The following is a 19,278-nucleotide window of genomic DNA, read 5'->3' as shown; positions in this document are numbered from 1 at the left end:
GGTTAGGGTTTGGACCAGAGGAAAGATGCTGGATCCCGGGCAGCTTTATTGTCGACAAGTCCCTTATCACGGATTTTGACAGACTACCGTCTCAGGCTTCAGGGACGTCTGGAGTCGTCCGTAAAAGGAGGGGTACTGTAAGGTTTTAGCGATAGTATCCTGTTTTAGTGTTTTGTATATCTGTCTTTTGATGTTAATTACTCTACTCTCTCTCCAGATGTCGGCACTTCCTGTCCGTGTGGCACCTGCTTGAGTGATTGTTGTTCCCACCCCTGATTGTGTCCATCTGTGCCCCCTTTGTCTGGTGTCGGTTCGTCTTGTGATGTCGTTATCTCTATGCCTGTTTACCAGAGATTCATGTTACATTACCTAGTTGAACCTAGTGATTATATGGAGAATCCTATTAGAGCCTAGGAGTCATTATTGATAGCTTTGGTTTTCTTAACAATAAAGAAGATTACCAAGCAACGGAATTGAGCATCTGAGTTCTTACGAGGCCATCGTATCAGTGACAATGTTTAAAATAAATTGTCAGTCGGACTCAGAGTTTTTGAAGATGGACATAAGAACATTTGTTCTTAAAAAAGACGACAATTCTCAAGTGGTGGCTCACACAACAACCCCAGAGTCACCACTTGAGCCAGGTGAACAAGGTATGTAAATGTCAGTAAACTTCCAAGTTATGCGAACATGTAAGCAATGCATAAATCACAGCTACGTTGACGTTACTTTGAATCGCGGGGGTAAGCTAAACCGTTAGCAAGTAGCTATATATAGCCAGATATATTAAATAAACAATTTGTTATACAATCTAAATGTTATGTTTTTTAGCGTTACCTGGTGATTTCAAAGAAAGCTCTCTGGGAAATGTTGACTTACTGTTCGACATGAAGCCATAAACTACCTTACAGTACACAGAATATCCTGAGTCCTGTCAGTTAAAGTGTTTCATAGTTAGCTTAGCTAAGCATCAACCTAGCACTGAAATATATGGATGTTATCATGTGACAGTATTTCTGAGAAAAAGTCAGCTGAAATGTGAAGTATTATTTGAAGGATTAAAGTAACGTGTTATGGCAGGAAAGTTCAATCTGGTATATTCATTTTAATGTCACCTTATATAGAATGTGTGTTAAACTTGTGATTTCTGCATTGAGTGACTTCCGCCTAGCAGATACCAAGAAGAGGCCCCTAGGGTCTCTCTGTTAATTATCAATAGTCCTTGCAATTAACAGGGGAATTCCCGGATACATTTTCAGATATAAGGCAGTTAAAGTATTGTAGAATTAATGATTTAGCTCCTACACATCCTGCAGGCCTTGAGCCTTGGGTCACCCAGCAGTAAACAAGATAAACGTCCTTTTGAACTTATCAATTAAATGTATTCATTCCTAGTAAGCTGACTTTGGGGTGAAGGGAAGTTCAGGGAAGCCATTAAGCCACAAGAACAATTAACTTATGTTGGGTGATTCGGTGACTGTCATGGGACGATGGCGTTTGGATATTTACAAATATGGCTTTCATAGAGAAAAACAGGTGGCTGTTGTGTGATAAGATACATGATACGATGTTTGTGTGTTTTGAAGATGTTTAGGGGGAATGAGTATGTGTCCTGTCAAAGAGTCCTCTGTCATGACTCCAAATCATTGATTGGGGGATCTGCCTGAGGGCAGAGGGACAGAAAACACACACACACACACACACGCGCGCACAGAAGCAACATGGAATCAACAACTGCGGACTTACTACTTGGGATCCCGCCCAGAAGGGAAACCGACCAATGGAACACTGCCAACTCACTGTCTAGCTCGCTCAGAAGTGAACTCTGTGTATAAATGTTGTGATCATTTTGAAGATCGGCGCTCTTGTTTTTGACTTGCCGTTCCTGAGACGTGTCTCACACGGGGGTAGAACCTGAGCCCGGACTACTCTGCAGAGCGCTTCGTGATTCGGTGATGTATTTGTATGTTTTACCATTAAAGCAGATTATTGTTTAACCCTTATCCTGGCTGCTTTGAATTTTTCCTTCTTTTGAGAACCCGCTCATATAAGAACGGCGCGGAGCAGAGATTCGGCCCCAACAAATGGTGGCATAGTTTCCACTGCTTTACGTGTCGACAGCATGTTTGAACGTATTTGCAGCAGTAAATGTGGCTGTTTGGCCACTGACGTTGCCATAACAACACCTGAATTTAAATGTGCAACCTCTTTTTGTAACCTCAATATTTAAAACAAAATCTTCCAGGGGGAGCATGCCCCCGGACCCCCCTAGACTAGAGCAGGGGTTCCCAAAGTGGGGGTCGCGAGACCCCCGAGGGCCCCCCCCCCCATGCAAATGAGCCATAATCTCATTAAATATGAGCAAAGTTTAATTTAAGGAACACAATTCTGAACATTGGGTGAAGTCAGGTTCAAAATTCTTGTTTAATTTTGTAGTCATATTAGCATTTAAAGTTTTTACAGAAGGGATTCGGGATATTTCTTTTTATCACAAATCAGAAAATACTGTCAACAGCTCTAAAATATAAATGTTCGCCATGTTTTTAGGTATAACATGTTATATCATTCAGGCTATGAATGATATATAAACAAACCCTACTGTAAAAACCTTCAGAATATGGATAGGAATATAACTGGAAGGTTTGGTGTCTGTAAATGCGACTGAAGTGGACATTTCTCACTCAGAAACATGAGAAAAAACTCATTTTGAGAAAACGACCTTTAAAGATTGCTGTGAGGCGCTACGTAAACCCTCCTGTTTTTTGGATGACAGCTTGCGCCTCAACGCACTCTGTGAAGGTATTTCGTGTTCGGGATCTTTTTTTTTTGTCTAACATTGCTTCGTGCAAGTGACAATTGTTGTCGTCTTCTCTGTGAACGTTTTTATCGCTGTTCTTTTGCCATTTTGATATTTAAATTTCCAGCGAAATCTAAACCAAGTGTTTTAGCACACCACGTGACGCATCTGAACGAGTCACGTTGTCAGAAATTGACACCAGCCAATGAGATTTTGTTTCTTGGTTTAAGACCCCTTTGTACTTTCACGATTGGCTGCTGATACAAAGGAAATGACCATATTTAGATCCGATGAGATTGTGCAGGAGAGACGGAGCTTTCCAACGATACCTCTGATTACATTGTGCAAACAGCGGTCGCGGTACTTTATGTTACGTTAGAATGCCAACTTTTGGTGAATTTAGGGGAAACCTACGGACGCAAATAGACAAACTATAGTAAAATAAACACCTAAATGTGTATTTTGTACGTTTTCCTTCCAAAAGCCTGAAATAAAACATGTTATGGAATCAAAATAGCCTAGCACAACATCTCAAAATTGACCAGTGCATGGAAAACTATGTTTTTGCCTGCCGTGTCTCGCCTTAATGAGTGAGACACACCGGAGTTGAGGATCTGTGCTGTTTGTATGTTGATGTATGGGAAACACCGTTATTTGTAGGACAATTCACTAACAACACACCCCCCCCCGGGGGTCGCCGGGCTGAAAAGTTTGGGAAACCCTGGACTAGAGGATGTTAGGTCCACGGTGTTTATATGCTTATTTATACAATATGTGTGCTTATGCTAACATCATAAGACAAAAGTTGGTTCCGTGATGTGTGTAGTGAGAACGCGCGTGAGGGGGGGCTCCCAAGCCAAAGCTCGCTTAGGGCCCCCAAAAGTCTAGGGCCGGCCCTGCACTTGACTGTGTCCTTGCCTTTGAAAGAATTGAAAGTCAAGTGGTGGAACAGGAGTAACTAGATCACATGTAGACTGTAGCTGGGCTGTGTTCACAACATTTCCCAGATACGCCATACAAACAAGCCAATAGTACAAGCAAACCTAGTGTTTCTGTAACGTTAATTATTTAAGTATTTCCTATTGTGCATCTATTAGTTGCATACAATTAAAAATAAACTACTCTAAATTACTGGGAACAAAATAACTGTAGCTTGTTAAATTCCCCAAGGTTGGTTAAATCAGCAAACCTGTCCTACAATGTTTTTTTACGATAAATTTAAAAAAACAGGATTGGCCTTCTATCATTTTTGAACTGCAACCAAGCAAATGATCTCTTTATATTTGGGGCGCTCTGAAGTCTGTGCAAAGATAGAAAAGGTTTAACCAGGGCCGTCCACTGTCCAACACGAGGCTCCACGCAAAGTTATATGATGAGGCCCTCTGTTTCGCGAGCGTCGACTTGCTAATGGAGCCTCGCAGCGGTGAAACCGTGGCGCTCCACACTAATTGCGCCGCATAAGCGAATAGGTGGGTCGCATTTTCGGCTCAGTTGAGGCACCCTCCGCAAGATGAGGCCCTCTCCGCAAGGTGAGGCCCCACGCAGTCTGCGTGATCGGCCTGTAGGGAGGGACGGCCCTGGGTTTAACCTTCAAAAAGGTTTTGACTGCTGCACAAACATCTTGTTGCCAGAAGGGGGGGATATTACTCTGACTAAAACTTCAGGCCGGGACTACTTCATAAAGTAATAAAAGTATTGACCGAATTTTAAATTGAGCAGATAACATCTGAACCTCAAATGTGAAAAAACTATGTCAAATATGAAATAGCTGACTTTCTATTGGTTTAACAATATCAAGAATTTCCCAAATTGGGATCAATAAAGTAACATCTTATCTTATCTTATCTTATCTTATCCTATTTCAAATATAGTTTTTTTGTGTTTTCATGCGTTAAGCCATTTTGCCACGCACATGTGAAGAACCAATATTTGTGATTTTTACACCAGAATCAGATTTTTTTATGTTATGAAGCAACTTTAGGCCCTAAAATCTGATTCACTGGAGCGAAAATAATTCCTGTAGTTTGGAAATGTTCCGCCTAATTTTCCTGCTCAAACCAAACATTTTTTTATAAAGAGTAAAACTCTAAAATTACCAATTAAACTTTTGGGCAGGTGAATTCAAACTTTCGAATAGAAGAGTCTCTTTCCCACTTGGGCTTTTCAAGTCTTTATTTAATTATGAGGACACCAGTAAAAAGAAAATGGCATGATGATGCTTTTTAATGAAGCCTCGGTTTGAAAATTATCTTTGAATATATAGTACCAAGGAGTGGACACATTCATATTAATAATAAGATAATAATAAGAAACAGGTCATGTAAAACTACAACTAGGCTACCACAAGCCCCACAGAGAGGACAGCACGGCGGCACAGAGGGCTGCAGTCACAGACAGCTGGACAGACGCAGCTCCGTTACACAGGTTAGTCGTGCAACACTGGAAGCTGCTGGTGTATCCTGCTCCCAGGATGCTGCCGGACAACGTCTTCCCACACAGATCCAAGTCCACACAGCCGCGGATGTGTAGGGTAAAAGTTCCTGTCGCATTGAACTCTGGGAGAAATAGAAACCAGAAGACGATTACAGCAAATGAAAATCAAATCTACTTGTTAAAGTGGCAAAATACACGTGTTGTGCTCTCTTATGAAGTAAAGGTTGATTGCACACTGTAATAATGTCACTATTTGCGTTCAAGCCTCACTTTCACTAAAAAATAGGGCTTAATTTACACTGCATTATGTGGTGTACAAAATGTGATTGTGTCCAGCTCTTTTGGACTGAAAGTAGCAAGCACTCTATCCAAAAGTCCATTCTTGGAGCAGACACAAATCAATGCATGGATACACGATGAAAACTTCTTGGCAGAGGGGTAATAGCTTTTAATATTGTTCATGCTGTTCATTTTTGGAAATGTTTACATTAACTCTACATTACTTCTGTTGTCCTTGAGCTATTGTTGTAAGCATCTAAAGTTCCATGGCAAATCCAAAAATTAAGAAAATGTGATGAAATCCAAAGCCTTTTAAACTATGTTGTCATGTAGCAGCTGCAGTCAATATTTTGATGCTAAGTTATTATGTTTAGTTTTATTATTACATGTTATAGTTACATTCCAACCCTTGTTAATTGTCACAGTATATGTTTTCCTTACGTGCTTCCCCACGAAAGCAGCCCTCAGTCCCATTATTACATACAGTGTCGCTTCCAAATAGACATGTCCCAAAAACACCAACAGGGCACTGACGGCAGGTCAGGCATTGCGCTGTTCAATGAAAAGAAGAAGACGGCATGTGAAATCAGATACATACAGTACAGTAACTCGCTCAACAACATATCCTCAACATTTCTTATCTACACAGAGGTCAACTGTGCATGTGCTAGATTATAGTTCATCAACCAGCACTACATTGAACAAAGCTAGTTTGTTTAATATGTATAAAATAAAAAGTGTAAAAATACAATCCGTACTGCAGGAGTCTTCAAAGGTGCATGCTAGCTGTTTTGGTCATACGATTAAGTACCAACAGACCTGAAATGTGTTGATCCTTTTGGTATTAAAAATACAAATAACTGTGTGAGGATTCTGGTGTCAGTAATATTATGCTTTAAAACTGCTTTTAATTTCTATGCTGTGTTTGAGGGGTGTTAAAATGTGTTCTTTATTCTCGCGTCCAGGAGAGAAGCTTTAAAATGAGACTAAATGGAGTCTCTGAAAAGATTCAAATGGGATACTTTAATTAAAAAAGGCGCGGTAGTGTTACAGACAGAATATTGTTCCGTCAGACAAACAGCTGTGGTCCGGTTCTCCTGAGCAAGAAAGACAGCGGATCTCTCCCCCGGCGCTGCTATATATATCCTCTGCTGGCTCCTCCCCGCCAGCCGGCTCACCTCGTCTCCAATGTCCGTTATTGCATTTAAACAGAGGATAGGTTCTTTTCACATTCAATATATGCTTAACACGCCGTTTCTCCTCATATTCTCTTTCATCACTTTTCATTTAACACATTCTAAACGCTGTAATCAATACTCTAAACAATACTTCTCGGCTCGTTTGGTTGCCGGTCATTCCGGATGTTGTCACATGCTACTCGTCTGTAAACAATAATGTATTCAAATAAACTGTACCTTCATTTAATATTCAGCATGGTAATATCTCGACATCTATCGTTGTAGTGTTAAATCAGTAGGTTTCGGTTTTCACCACACCAAGTCATTTCGCTCCTCAATTCACCTCTTTAGGAAATCGTATATTAGCCACATGCTACATGCTAACCGTAGATGAAGGATTTTCAGAATAAAAGCTTAACTGCTTGTGCACAAGAATTTCTGGTTTTTCACTATAAAAGAGCGTTTAAACTGACGGTATGTTTAAGCTACATTATACCATCAAAACATTGATTTTAATTTCTAACAGTCCCTCCTTACACACCTAAAAGGTGTGTATAATACTGAAATCAATGAGTTCTTCATCTGAACTTTGCATATTACATATCTCATATTAACAAACATACAATCAAATGGAATGGTTTCACAGCCGGCTTTACAAAAATACAAAATAAATTCTTGTCTGTGTTCAAACATAAAAGTTGTCCCTTGTGCATAACTTCTAGTGTTTACATTCAATATCATTCTTCAAAATAGCAGCAATGGCTTGGTATCAGAACATTTCTTCCTCCCTCCTTTCACAGAAACCGTTCTCATACCACGCTCAGTGTTAAGGCACTTGTTTTTACAAAGTGAAAAGAAACAAACCATTTTAGAATAGCAATGATTTATACAACATGAAATCTACCATATTAGAATAGTATAAAGTAATAAAGTCAAATAAAATGGACTATCTTAGAATAGTGTAAAATTAATTGGAATAATAAAAATATTAAAAATATGCTATCTTGGAATAGTATGAAGTAAATTGAAATGGATTCACTCCATTTTAATTTTGCTCACTTCTTCACATGATTTCATCATTTAAAGAATCACATCGGCTGGACATTCATTGATCAATCTCATCTCCGAACATCCATATCATTTAAACTAACTCATCATTGTCATCCACATCTGTATACGGGGTGGGTCGTCTTGTTCTGCTAGCATTTGTAACTGTCTCCTCCTGAGAAATTTACCCTCCCTCCTTTCATACCATTTAAGGTATGAAAGTAATATGTTCTCTAGAAGGGGCCGTTGTGCGTTCTACTCTGGGGTACGGCAGTCTAGACAGTCATTTCTGGGAGAAGATTTTGGTCAGTTCCAACAGTTGTAGAGTTTCATCACTTAAAAGTTCCTACTCAGTACCTTTGGGTGGTCTGTTCTAATGCAGTGATAAAGTCCCTGAAATGGTGTGAAAACCGGTGGAATATCAATAACTCATTATACTAATTTATTTTCAATTATGGTCTACTTAAATACCTATGCTAACCCCTTTTACAGTGTGTGGAACCTTGGGTGCCCGAGCATGTGATAATTACTCCCTCCTTTAACAAGGATTTTAAAAACAGAAGTCATTTCATTAATGGTTTGCAGTTTAATTCAGGAATTTACACCTATGGCAGATATGTTTCTCCTTTAAATAACATCTCTAAAAGTCAGGTCATCTGGTGAATGGATGACCTTTAGGAGCTGGTGGCGCTTGTCTTTTAAAACTCATACTCTGGTGCCGTGCGCTCCCTCTGAAGCTGCAAGTAAGATTTAAAACATCTGCAGGGTGGGTTGAGCGGCCCCTTCTCCCTAAACGATGTTTGTTGTAACAAATATGTACCATCACAATGAGTGATCCAAGGCCCCGCATGTATTACTCCCAACTACATTAGTTTTTTTTTTTTTTTAATTAAACTTTGCTTTCGCTCTTTGCCCAGTGTCATTTTAAAACTCTACATCTTGGACGAAAAACAAATGTTATTTCCACCTTAATCTTCCCTCCTGAGGTAATAACCATGCCACAATGGAGAAATCAATACTCTAGATTGGAACACCATCTTTGGCTTGGTACTAGCTCTACCTTTAACATTTTCCATACTAATAAAGATGTGTCTGCTTTTATAGAGTGGTTACTAAAACCATCCCTTTAAACTGTAGGTCTATACTGTAACAAATTAAATCTTCCCCAAATTCACACATGAATAAAAAAACTCTTAAAGAATAATTTGTTGATATGATGAAAAGATTGAATAATCTGTTCTACCCTCAGTGTGTTTTTAGGGTTATTTAATAGTTTCCTCTTTTTTCTTTATAAATTCACCAATTGATTAATTCATGGCTAATAAATCTTTTTCTTTACGTATTTCTCGTTGGTGAATAAGTGTGTTTATGTGTAAACTCACTCACTCCCGTTTTCCTTCTCTCCCCCTCTGGTTGTCGCCACGACCCCCTCACATTCTGCCGGACCATGCCAACTCCTCCGTTCTTTCCTCTCCTCCGTCCACCTTCTCCTCAGTCCATCCGCTCTTGGATCCTTCCGCTGTAACTCTTCTCAGTGTCCCATCTGCTTTGCTTTTCATCTCCTCCTTTACAGTCTCTACTTTGTTGCATGGAGGGCGTATTCCGCTCTCATGTCCCACACTCTGCTCTTGTGCCCAAATCTTGTGGCTCAGCTTGGAACTTCATGTCCTGTGGGGGACCGATGAGAGTGTGCCTTTTTATGTCACCTGGTTTTGGTTCTTGGTGCCTCAGGTGGAGATGGTTCTGGATGCAGCGTTGGAGTTGTTGGTTCAGCTCTGGTTCTCTGTCTGTTCTATGGAGGAGGAGGAGTCTTCCGTGGTGAGGTCTTTTGTCTGCTTGGACGATGGGGTCGTAGCGTTCTGACAGGCGGATAGATAGAGAGAGAGAGAGATCTCGGGAGGCATTACGTATAGTTACATTCTAACACACTGAGGTAAAATAAATCCAACCTTTTCCACTCTATTTTCCTAATCTTACTATCCATCTTAGTTGTTAAATGCCATCTAAACACAATTCATGTCTACTAATAATTTTACCATATCCCTAAACATTGCCTTCACCCACTGTAACATGTTTATTCCAATTAACTCTTTCAGGAAACCATTTTCTTCTATAAATTTAAATACCTACATGTTTCAAGCACCACATATTTCACACACTATAAAAGAACGTCTCCATATTTTCTCCATCACTTTAAATCTCACTGTTATTTAGAACCGTAGTAACTTTGGTGACTGGACATATCTGCAATGTCGCCACTATCTGCTGGGGAATCTTGTTCATAGAGTTTGTACGTACAAAGCTGTACTTGTGGGTGAGTAGCATGTGACAACTGTAATCATTTTCAATAATTGTGCTCAGGTCACCGATCGGTTGTTCATAGCTTAACAGGGGGTGTTTCTGGTACAGACTAAAACATGGATCCAGTGTATTTAGAGATTCCCCTAATCTGTAAATCCCCATCACTTACATATCCCAATCACTTAAACCCATCTCATCATTTGATACAAGAACTGCATATAAGGGGGTGAATCATCTTGATTATAACCGCCTCTTGTTTGGGACCGAGTATTTCTAACTCCTCCTCTTGTTGCTCAGCTGATCTTTTGGCTCTGGGGATAAGTGAAAGTCTCTGAAACACAGCTGGAGTCTTGTTAGTGATGTGGGCATTCTATGAGTGAACTAATGGATCCATGTCTTACATAATATTGTACTCCCCTTCCAACCAGAAAGGTGCCAAGTGTAATGAGCACAATCAACAATGCTATTCCGACTCTTATCCCTAGGGGACCCCACAATTGGTTTGGCTTTGTTCTCATCATCTCTATTTTAAACCTGGTTGTGTCTGTTACAGAATTTAAATAATGAGTACAAAAATAACATAACAAATTGGACTCTTTTTACAGATGTAAAACAAAAAATAGGTATTCACATTAATGTACAATCTATAAAAATCTATAGACAATTTGTCTTTTGAGCTGTTTCTATCTTTATCTTATTTCTATTTATTGTTTTGTTCCAGCTCTGCCAAATCAGTCCTAACTCCCAATAATGTTCTGGAAGTTGCCAGTGAAGGGTGACAATGTGTGAGGTGGTGTCAATTTGCTCCTTTTTCTTTACCTTTAAACCGGAGCGCGTGTGAAGTTTGTTACAACCTTTCACGCTTCCGTCCACCGGGGATCAGCCCACTGTCTTTTGTGAACTTTCACCCTCACCCAATCACCTGGCCGAACAGGAGTCTCTTCTGGTGTCTCGTCTGGTATCTCTGTAGTTTTCCTAGCCTGTGTAGACAAAACTTGCATAATATTACTCAGAGTTCTGACATATTCATCCACTTCTATTTGTCTAATATCTAAAACTGGACCACTCCCTCCTTGGAGAAGGCCCGAGCTTCGGCATACCTCTTGTTGACTACATGTTATTATTTATTAACTACAACGTCACTGAAATCAACATCTCTGTATAATCATGACACTCCCTCCTTTGAGCATAAAATGCTCAATTAATATTGCAATGATTACCCTATTCTGTACAGGACATGTAAAACTCATAACGTTGCATTAAATAAATATAACTTCTCCGTGTACCCACAAGGGGTACAAAAATATCGTATGATTTATGGTTTTCTGATGGTATAAATGCATATTCACTATAAAAAAAAAATCAGCAATTAGCACTTCTAATAGTTTACTTGTTTCAATAATGGCTTTTGTAATGGTATTATGCGTCATCGTTGCTGCGAAAAACAATACCCCTGGTGTCGCTAATGCGTCTCAATAACTCTAGGATTAGAGGATTGGTTGACACTGCTGAACTAACATATGATAAAATAATATTTCTCCAAACTGGAGGGAAAATATGAACTATTCTCTCAGAGAGTGACCTGCATGAAGGGCTGGTGCCCCTCACTCAAATGAGATATTGCCTTACGCACAACACTATAAATCAGTAAAGTTACTCAAGAATAAATAAATAAAGACTGATTCTTGAAACTGTTAAAGCATCTGATCTGATTTTTACCCTTTCCTTGATATCTGCAGTTGAGCCTGGCCCTGCGTCTAGTCTCAACTTAGTTTGTTTTGGTGACATGTTCTCTAATTATTTATTAACCTATCAAAGATGAAGCACTAATCTTCTGACTAGCACCGTCGTTGCTGTTCGTCCGAACTTTACATTTTTTTTTTTTTTTTTTTTGCTCAAAGTTTTATTATTTTTATAGATGTCTTTTTTTTTTTTTTTTAAGTTTAAGGTAAAATATTAATAAAGTTAATTAATATATAAAAAATATGCAAAATTAAAATATGAAATGTTAAAATAAAGTTGTACCGTGTATGGTTTTGACTTTGAAATATGAATTTGGTTCAAAATCACAATGTTATGGTGTTTCCGCTATTTGGGTAATAATTCTGTACTACCACCAGAGTGCGCTATTTTAAATTCCAGCTTAATCCACTAGGGAATAGCTGTTTCAAAACTGACTCGTTTTTGACAAAGGAGAACGGTAGTTTCCTCAAAAATATCTTTAAAATAGGAATTTACACTATGGTTAAACAACACAACACATAACCGCCAAAACACATTTGCAAAGAAGAATATTCACAATGTTATGGTGTTTCCGCTATTTGGGTAATAATTCTGTACTACCACCAGAGTGCGCTATTTTAAATTCCAGCTTAATCCACTAGGGAATAGCTGTTTCAAAACTGACTCGTTTTTGACAAAGGAGAACGGTAGTTTCCTCAAAAATATATTTAAAATAGGAATTTACACTATGGTTAAACAACACAACACATAACCGCCAATACACATTTGCCAGCAGAAGTACTTCCAATAGTTCTAACTCTAACAAGAAGTATGATGTTCTTTAGAAGATGGAATGCCCAGCCTCAGTGTGTTAAAGCAAACAGAGTACTTCAATTAGCATTTCATGAAATGGTGACTGCCGTGGCTCACCGTGAACATGAGGTCAAGACAAAATGGCAACTGGTTTTCCAACCTTTGACCTGAAGAACAAAGGGATTTGAGAAAACACCTGGAGTTGAAATTGGTGAGGTGATATTTTGTCTAGTAAATTCAACACACAACACTGTAGTTTAAAATAACATTTCCATTTAGTTTACAATGATAAATGGGCCTCATACCCTTACGTCATAGCCCTCTACCCATGTACGTAAATGTTTTGACTTTAAGAGCCAGTATGGTCATTTCTTCTGTTTAAACACGCTATTTATGGGACAAATAGGACGCTAAGCAAACACAATTAGAAGAATATCGTCTATCTAACGCACGAATGTCGCACTTCCTGCCGTAATCCACAACGCAATGTCTTGAAAAACAGAATGGTGTAACCACTGAGAGCTTCAAACTGCTCAGGCCTTTTCCTTGAAATAGGACTTTTTTAAAACAGCCTCACGCTGTTGTTACACAAAACACTCACTCCAATAACCTTAGCTTCAAACTTTGGCTGTGTCTTTCCCTCAAGCAGTCCCGACTGCTTAATGGCCTAAAACCATTCACGTAAAACGTAAAACGCCAAAAAAGACACATATAGTGATTGGCCTCTAGCCGACATGTACTAACAGACAAACGAATAGCATGCAGGGTTAAATAGAAAAAAAGAAATTGAACTCACCCTGCCTGTAACAAAGCAACGCCACGTGGTAGGCTACCAATATTTATCAATTTAGGCTTGTTTTAACTTAAATTGCACAGCTATTTTCAGGATCCGCTGGCCGCCGTCAAACACACAGAACTAACATTGTCCTACATTAACTATTGAAGAATTCGATATAACAGGTTTCTCCATACCTAGTTGATTTGAGCTCTCTGTGTGCTGAACGGATGCCAGCGGGTCCAGCAAGCAGCCTGCTGTAGTCTCTCCCGGTTTTGCGAGATCCTGGCTAGCTCGCCAATTGTTAAAATGTGTTCTTTATTCTCGCGTCCAGGAGAGAAGCTTTAAAATGAGACTAAATGGAGTCTCTGAAAAGATTCAAATGGGATACTTTAATTAAAAAAGGCGCGGTAGTGTTACAGACAGAATATTGTTCCGTCAGACAAACAGCTGTGGTCCGGTTCTCCTGAGCAAGAAAGACAGCGGATCTCTCCCCCGGCGCTGCTATATATATCCTCTGCTGGCTCCTCCCCGCCAGCCGGCTCACCTCGTCTCCAATGTCCGTTATTGCATTTAAACAGAGGATAGGTTCTTTTCACATTCAATATATGCTTAACACGCCGTTTCTCCTCATATTCTCTTTCATCACTTTTCATTTAACACATTCTAAACGCTGTAATCAATACTCTAAACAATACTTCTCGGCTCGTTTGGTTGCCGGTCATTCCGGATGTTGTCACATGCTACTCGTCTGTAAACAATAATGTATTCAAATAAACTGTACCTTCATTTAATATTCAGCATGGTAATATCTCGACATCTATCGTTGTAGTGTTAAATCAGTAGGTTTCGGTTTTCACCACACCAAGTCATTTCGCTCCTCAATTCACCTCTTTAGGAAATCGTATATTAGCCACATGCTACATGCTAACCGTAGATGAAGGATTTTCAGAATAAAAGCTTAACTGCTTGTGCACAAGAATTTCTGGTTTTTCACTATAAAAGAGCGTTTAAACTGACGGTATGTTTAAGCTACATTATACCATCAAAACATTGATTTTAATTTCTAACAGTGGGAACAAATAAAGCTTTATGTATCCTTGTTTATTGCCACAACATCTTGAATAGGGACTCATACATTCAGAGATCTGTCTCTATACTAATTATTATAAAACATAATCAGGAGTACTCTGCTAGATCTGTGGCAATTAGTGCTGGACCAGACACTTATACCCGACTGACTGAATATAGTTGAGCTGCAGTGCAGTGAAATCCCCTGAGACCTAATCATAAAACGGCCTTACAAGCAACAGTTAAAGCTATTTATTTAGACTATAGTTATCATTAAATTACAATGTAAGATTAACATAGACATGAAAATCACACTTAGTTGGTACAGTCAGTTAACGCTCAGTTTAAAATACATTTTTCAACTAGATAAAGGAATAAAGGCAGCAGTCATAAAACCTGTAGTTATTCTCAACTAACCTGCGACGATGATGGTACTCAGCACAATCCCTGCTGTCCAAACGCTCTTCATACTAACTTGAGGTTTAAAAAAGCAACAATTAGCTCTAAAAAAAAGTGCTGAATGGTCTAAATACCTGTTTTAGTCAAGTGCGTTTTAGTAGACTTAATGAGAAGACTTTGTTAAGACTGACAGAAAAGGTAAGGAGCAAGAATGTGGTCCATCTTGTTTGGAGTTTCTGCGTGAAGAGGGAGTCGTTTTAATCAGAAACTCAGCTTGGAGGAAAAACTCACAAACAATACATTTGAGCGTGAACAACTTTATTATTAACTTTCAACATGCAGCAAAAGGTTTCAAGCAGATAAAATGTGATTTTGCAGTGGCCGAAGTCTGTCGATGTTCATGAGAATCGGACATGGACAGTAAGAACTTTATTACAGTACAATTTTAAACCATAGAGACTACAACAATGGGTTTTATACCAATAAAGGAGTGTATCCAAAGTAGGTCAATTACATTATTTCATGCGTGGATAGAGAGAAAACATGCAGGCATGAATAGGATCTCTTTTGTTTCCTTTAAAGGCTCCATGTGCTCCAAATGGCCATTAGGGCGGTGCCCAAAGCAGCAGTGAGAGGAATGTGGATGGATGTGGCCCCGTTACAGCGGTCTTTGCTGCAGCAGGCCCTGGTGATGGTGTATCCTGCCGTCAGGAGGGTTCCCGATTCAGTTTTGTTGCAGAGAGATAAGGGTATGCAGCCTTGATGGTGCAGGGACATAAACCGACTGATGTTGAAAGCTGAGGGAGGAAAAGTAGATCAGAGTGAGGTTCAAATTAATAACTCAGTGAAGAAGCAACAAATCAAAGACTGTTACTTAAAGGTCCCCTAGTATCTATATATTATAGGTCTCAGATATATACAAAACATGTCTCTGAAGTGTTTGGACTTATTTGTATTTTAGATAACTTTATCTTTAACCAAGCATTATACCAAAACAAAATCATAACCTGTATAGAACTGTTGACTAACTGCAGCTGCCAAGTAAAAGTTGACTGGAATTCTAAGTACATACTACATGTAGTAAAGAAGTTATAAATTAAGTGGCAGAAAAAGGGAAATCCTAAAGTATTATTTAGGTACCCGTAAAATATACTCAGCTACTTTCTACCACCATGTCATGTATATATCTATCTGTACTAGTCCAACCCAAGACAGCGTGTAATTAACGTTTCATACTGTGGGTGGCATTAGAGGGTTTATAATGTTTGCTTTGGGCATGGCAGGTGCTCAGTTGTGCCATAGAAACATCAACAATGGCTTAAGAGCAAAGAAGAAGACTGACTCACTCAAACATGTTCCTCAAGACAAAGCAGTAAGATTACATTATATGTTCATCTTGCTATCTTCCTCAAAGGGCTTAGGATTGAACCCATTTTAATACAAATTAAATGCATGTGACATGTAGGGATAATATTTTCCAAAGCATGATGTAAATTTTTAGTCCAACATTTTGTGAAATATCTTCATTCACTTTATTGCTGAGAGTAAGATAAATATTAGACAGATCTCCATCACCATGTTTTGCTCTTATCAATATTGTAAACCAGATTAATTTTTTAAATGGGAACCGTTTCTTCTGAAGAAGTGACATTAAACAGTAACTATATATATATAAGTAGTTACTATATAACGAAATGTTTGGTGTATTTTTCAAGGAATTATCCTTTTACATGATTAAAAGTAAACCAGTCTGTATTCAGATGATCTACATCAGGGGTGTCAAACTCAATTTCATCACGGGCCACATCAGTATTATGGTTGCACTCAAAGGGCCGGTTGTAACTTTAAGTCCAAAAATACATATATAAATATTGAATATATATAAAATAATGTATATTACATTATTGCCTCTGCATTGGATTATTATTATAACTTCATAATTAACTACGTCTGAAAGCAGAAGTCTAGGGCAAATAATTGCAAGTCTCTTCAGTAAGAATGTTACAATATGATTTTAAAAGAAAAGTCACATTCTGGAAAAACAAAAAAAAAGAAGTCACATTTTGAAAAAGTAATTTTTGAGAAAAATGCAAATTTTAAGAAAAAAAGCATATTTAGATACAAAATCTAATTTGAGATGCGTTGTGGGACATGTTGTTTATGAGCAACGTGCTTCTGTAAAGTGGCATGTAACCGTATAATAAACATATTATATTCTTAGCAAGCTGTTGTGGGTCCACAGAAAATGAAGTTGCGGGCCGGATTTGGCCCCCGGGCCTTGAGTTTGACACCCCTGATCTACATCATAACCTTTATTTGTTTTTTCCAAGTAGCCTTTTAAAATCTACATGTAACTTTTCCTTTTTTTACAAAGATAATCCTCCAGCATGCATACATACATGTGAAAAAACGCCATAATCCAAATAAAAAATTGGTTTCTAATTGACACATAAACTCACCAGCCAAGAAAGGTAAATAAATCAGTTTCCAATAGATTGTTTTGAGGAAGGGCTGCAGTAAATGTATAAATGTCAATCGTCTCAATCATGCAAAACCAAGTCATGCCTCAAGATGGAGCAGAAAGTCATTGTTGATTGTTAAAGTTGAAACCTTTACACGTGTGGGATGTCCGGTCACACCTCAATCTGTACAGCCAGAACAAGTTTTTCATCTTCTTCAGTGTCTCACAGTGTGCGAATAGTGTTTACTGAGGCGGGATACTCCCATCACATGATCCCTGAGTTGTTGCTCACCAATATCTGCTGAGAAGCAGTTGGGCTGAGTTTTGGTGCAGTTCTCCGTGGAGCTATACAGACATCTCCCTTTGAAGCCCATTCTGCAGGTGTCAAAGAATATTTCTGTCTTTACTTCTAGATATTTAACCTTTTCTGTGTGGGGACGTTTTACGACCAAACCTGATTTGTTATCTCCTTTAAGGAATGTCCTGTTGCACTTAGTCTCAGTTTTATGACCGGTCAACGCTCGGTCAGCCCAAGAGTATCTCTAGAATAATGGAGATATCGCCAGTGTTCCCAGGTGTTTACGGCCCATCCCCCAATATGTGGATTAACTCTCTGTAAACTAGTTAAAAAGTCTATCGAGAGAGGGGCTGGGCAGAATTGATGTGGCAACCCACCCGGGCAGTCAGAACCTCTGGCTGCTCTGTGACTTGTGATGTGAATTTCTCCGGCCGTATACTTGTAATAAATATCAGTGTTTGACATCAAAGCTCCAACTCTGCTCGTGTCTCTCTGAGTCCTGACTCTCCATTGCTGCAGAAGTTTCCCTTACAGCAGGTGTGACAGATCAGAGACTCACCTGGGAGCCACGGAGAAAGAGAGACAGTGATAGAGAAGGGAGTGTTATTATTGTTATTAAGTATAGAATAAGTACACCTAGCTCTCATTAAAAAACCCTTACACAAACCCCCACTATACTAAACACAGTGTAGAGATCATCTTCTCATCAACTCAATATATCACTAAATGCTAAGTAATACAAATAAAATAAACTTTCAGTAATTTAGTAAATGTCTTCATCTTTGTTTAAGTGGCTCTTTTTCATTCTGTGAGAGTCACAGGTACTTTTGTTTGTAATCCTTGATTGATTGATGATAGGAAGTATACAGCCGAGTTCAGCAGAGACCCCACAACAACATATTATCCTGATATTTAATCACAATACAAGGTAATAGCCATTTTTGACTTTTTGTGAAATTGCTGATTATTGCGTTTGCTAAACTGTGTGATTTCATATCATTTTTCTATTACAAAAGATGCCGTTTAACTGCATTATCCATCCAATGAACCAGATTCAAGCTCCTTGACCTAAACACTAGGTTTTGTAAAGATATGAGCAGCAGTCACATTTTCTCCAGCTTGATACAGTTTATGGAATTCAAATGTACTTCCATGTCAGAATAACAAAGTGTCCACTGTGTTAAATATCTTTTGCAGCATGAGATGAGAGTTTATTGTCATAAATTCGCTGTAAGCGGATTTGGACTATATGTTTGCTCGTTCAGGATGTACGAACATTGTCACAGATAGTTTTTTGATTAATGAGACATTGTCAAAAGTATAAGAATAAAGAAATAAAAAGAGGAAAGAGTTTCCCCACACTGTATGAGCATAGCAGGAGTTTCCAGTTATTTGTGGCTTTCAGTTTTCAGCCTAAGGCCTCATAGTTTGCATATTAGAAATACTAAAGTCATGCGTACTCAGAACAAAAGAAAAATGTTTAAGAACATGAGAGTATTTAGAAAATCAACACAGTCTACCAAATTAACTATGAAATACATTGCCATCATTTCGTACAAAACATATTTCCTGATCAGCAGTTGTTATTCACTTTTACAGGAGCATGTCGTATTTGCTGAAATTAGTAATGCTCTGGGAGGACATACATTTGAAAGCTTTCTATACACTCTTTGGCATTCATTGTATCCTGGTAGAGATAAACAC

At 38.7% G+C, this 19,278-nt stretch overlaps 1 protein-coding gene across 1 annotated transcript; it reads right to left on the bottom strand.

The window, feature by feature from the left end:
• Positions 1-4,951: 4,951 nt before the first annotated feature.
• On the bottom strand, positions 4,952-15,042 carry LOC307023370 (uncharacterized protein). Its single transcript, XM_079656600.1, has 3 exons — positions 14,834-15,042; positions 5,951-6,061; positions 4,952-5,352 (listed from the first exon to the last, which is right to left on the bottom strand). Exons 1-3 carry the CDS (start codon positions 14,883-14,885, stop codon positions 5,135-5,137), a joined length of 381 nt encoding a protein of 126 aa, XP_079512726.1. The 5' UTR covers positions 14,886-15,042; the 3' UTR covers positions 4,952-5,134.
• Between the last annotated feature and the right edge of the window lie 4,236 nt (positions 15,043-19,278).

The sequence above is a fragment of the Notothenia rossii genome, assembly GCF_949606895.1.
Source record: "Notothenia rossii genome assembly, chromosome: 10".
NCBI lineage: Eukaryota > Metazoa > Chordata > Actinopteri > Perciformes > Nototheniidae > Notothenia > Notothenia rossii.
The sequence above is the reverse complement of the archived record's forward strand: the minus strand, read 5'-3'. Positions and strand labels throughout refer to the sequence as shown.

Coding starts and splice junctions, on each gene's coding strand:
- LOC307023370 (XM_079656600.1), bottom strand. CDS start 14,885: ATGAAGAGCGTTTGGACAGCAGGGATTGTGCTGAGTACCATCATCGTC. Junction 6,062..14,833: donor GAGTACCATCATCGTCGCAG/GTTAGTTGAGAA, acceptor TTCATTGAACAG/CGCAATGCCTGACCTGCCGT. Junction 5,353..5,950: donor CTGCTTTCGTGGGGAAGCAC/GTAAGGAAAACA, acceptor TATTTCTCCCAG/AGTTCAATGCGACAGGAACT.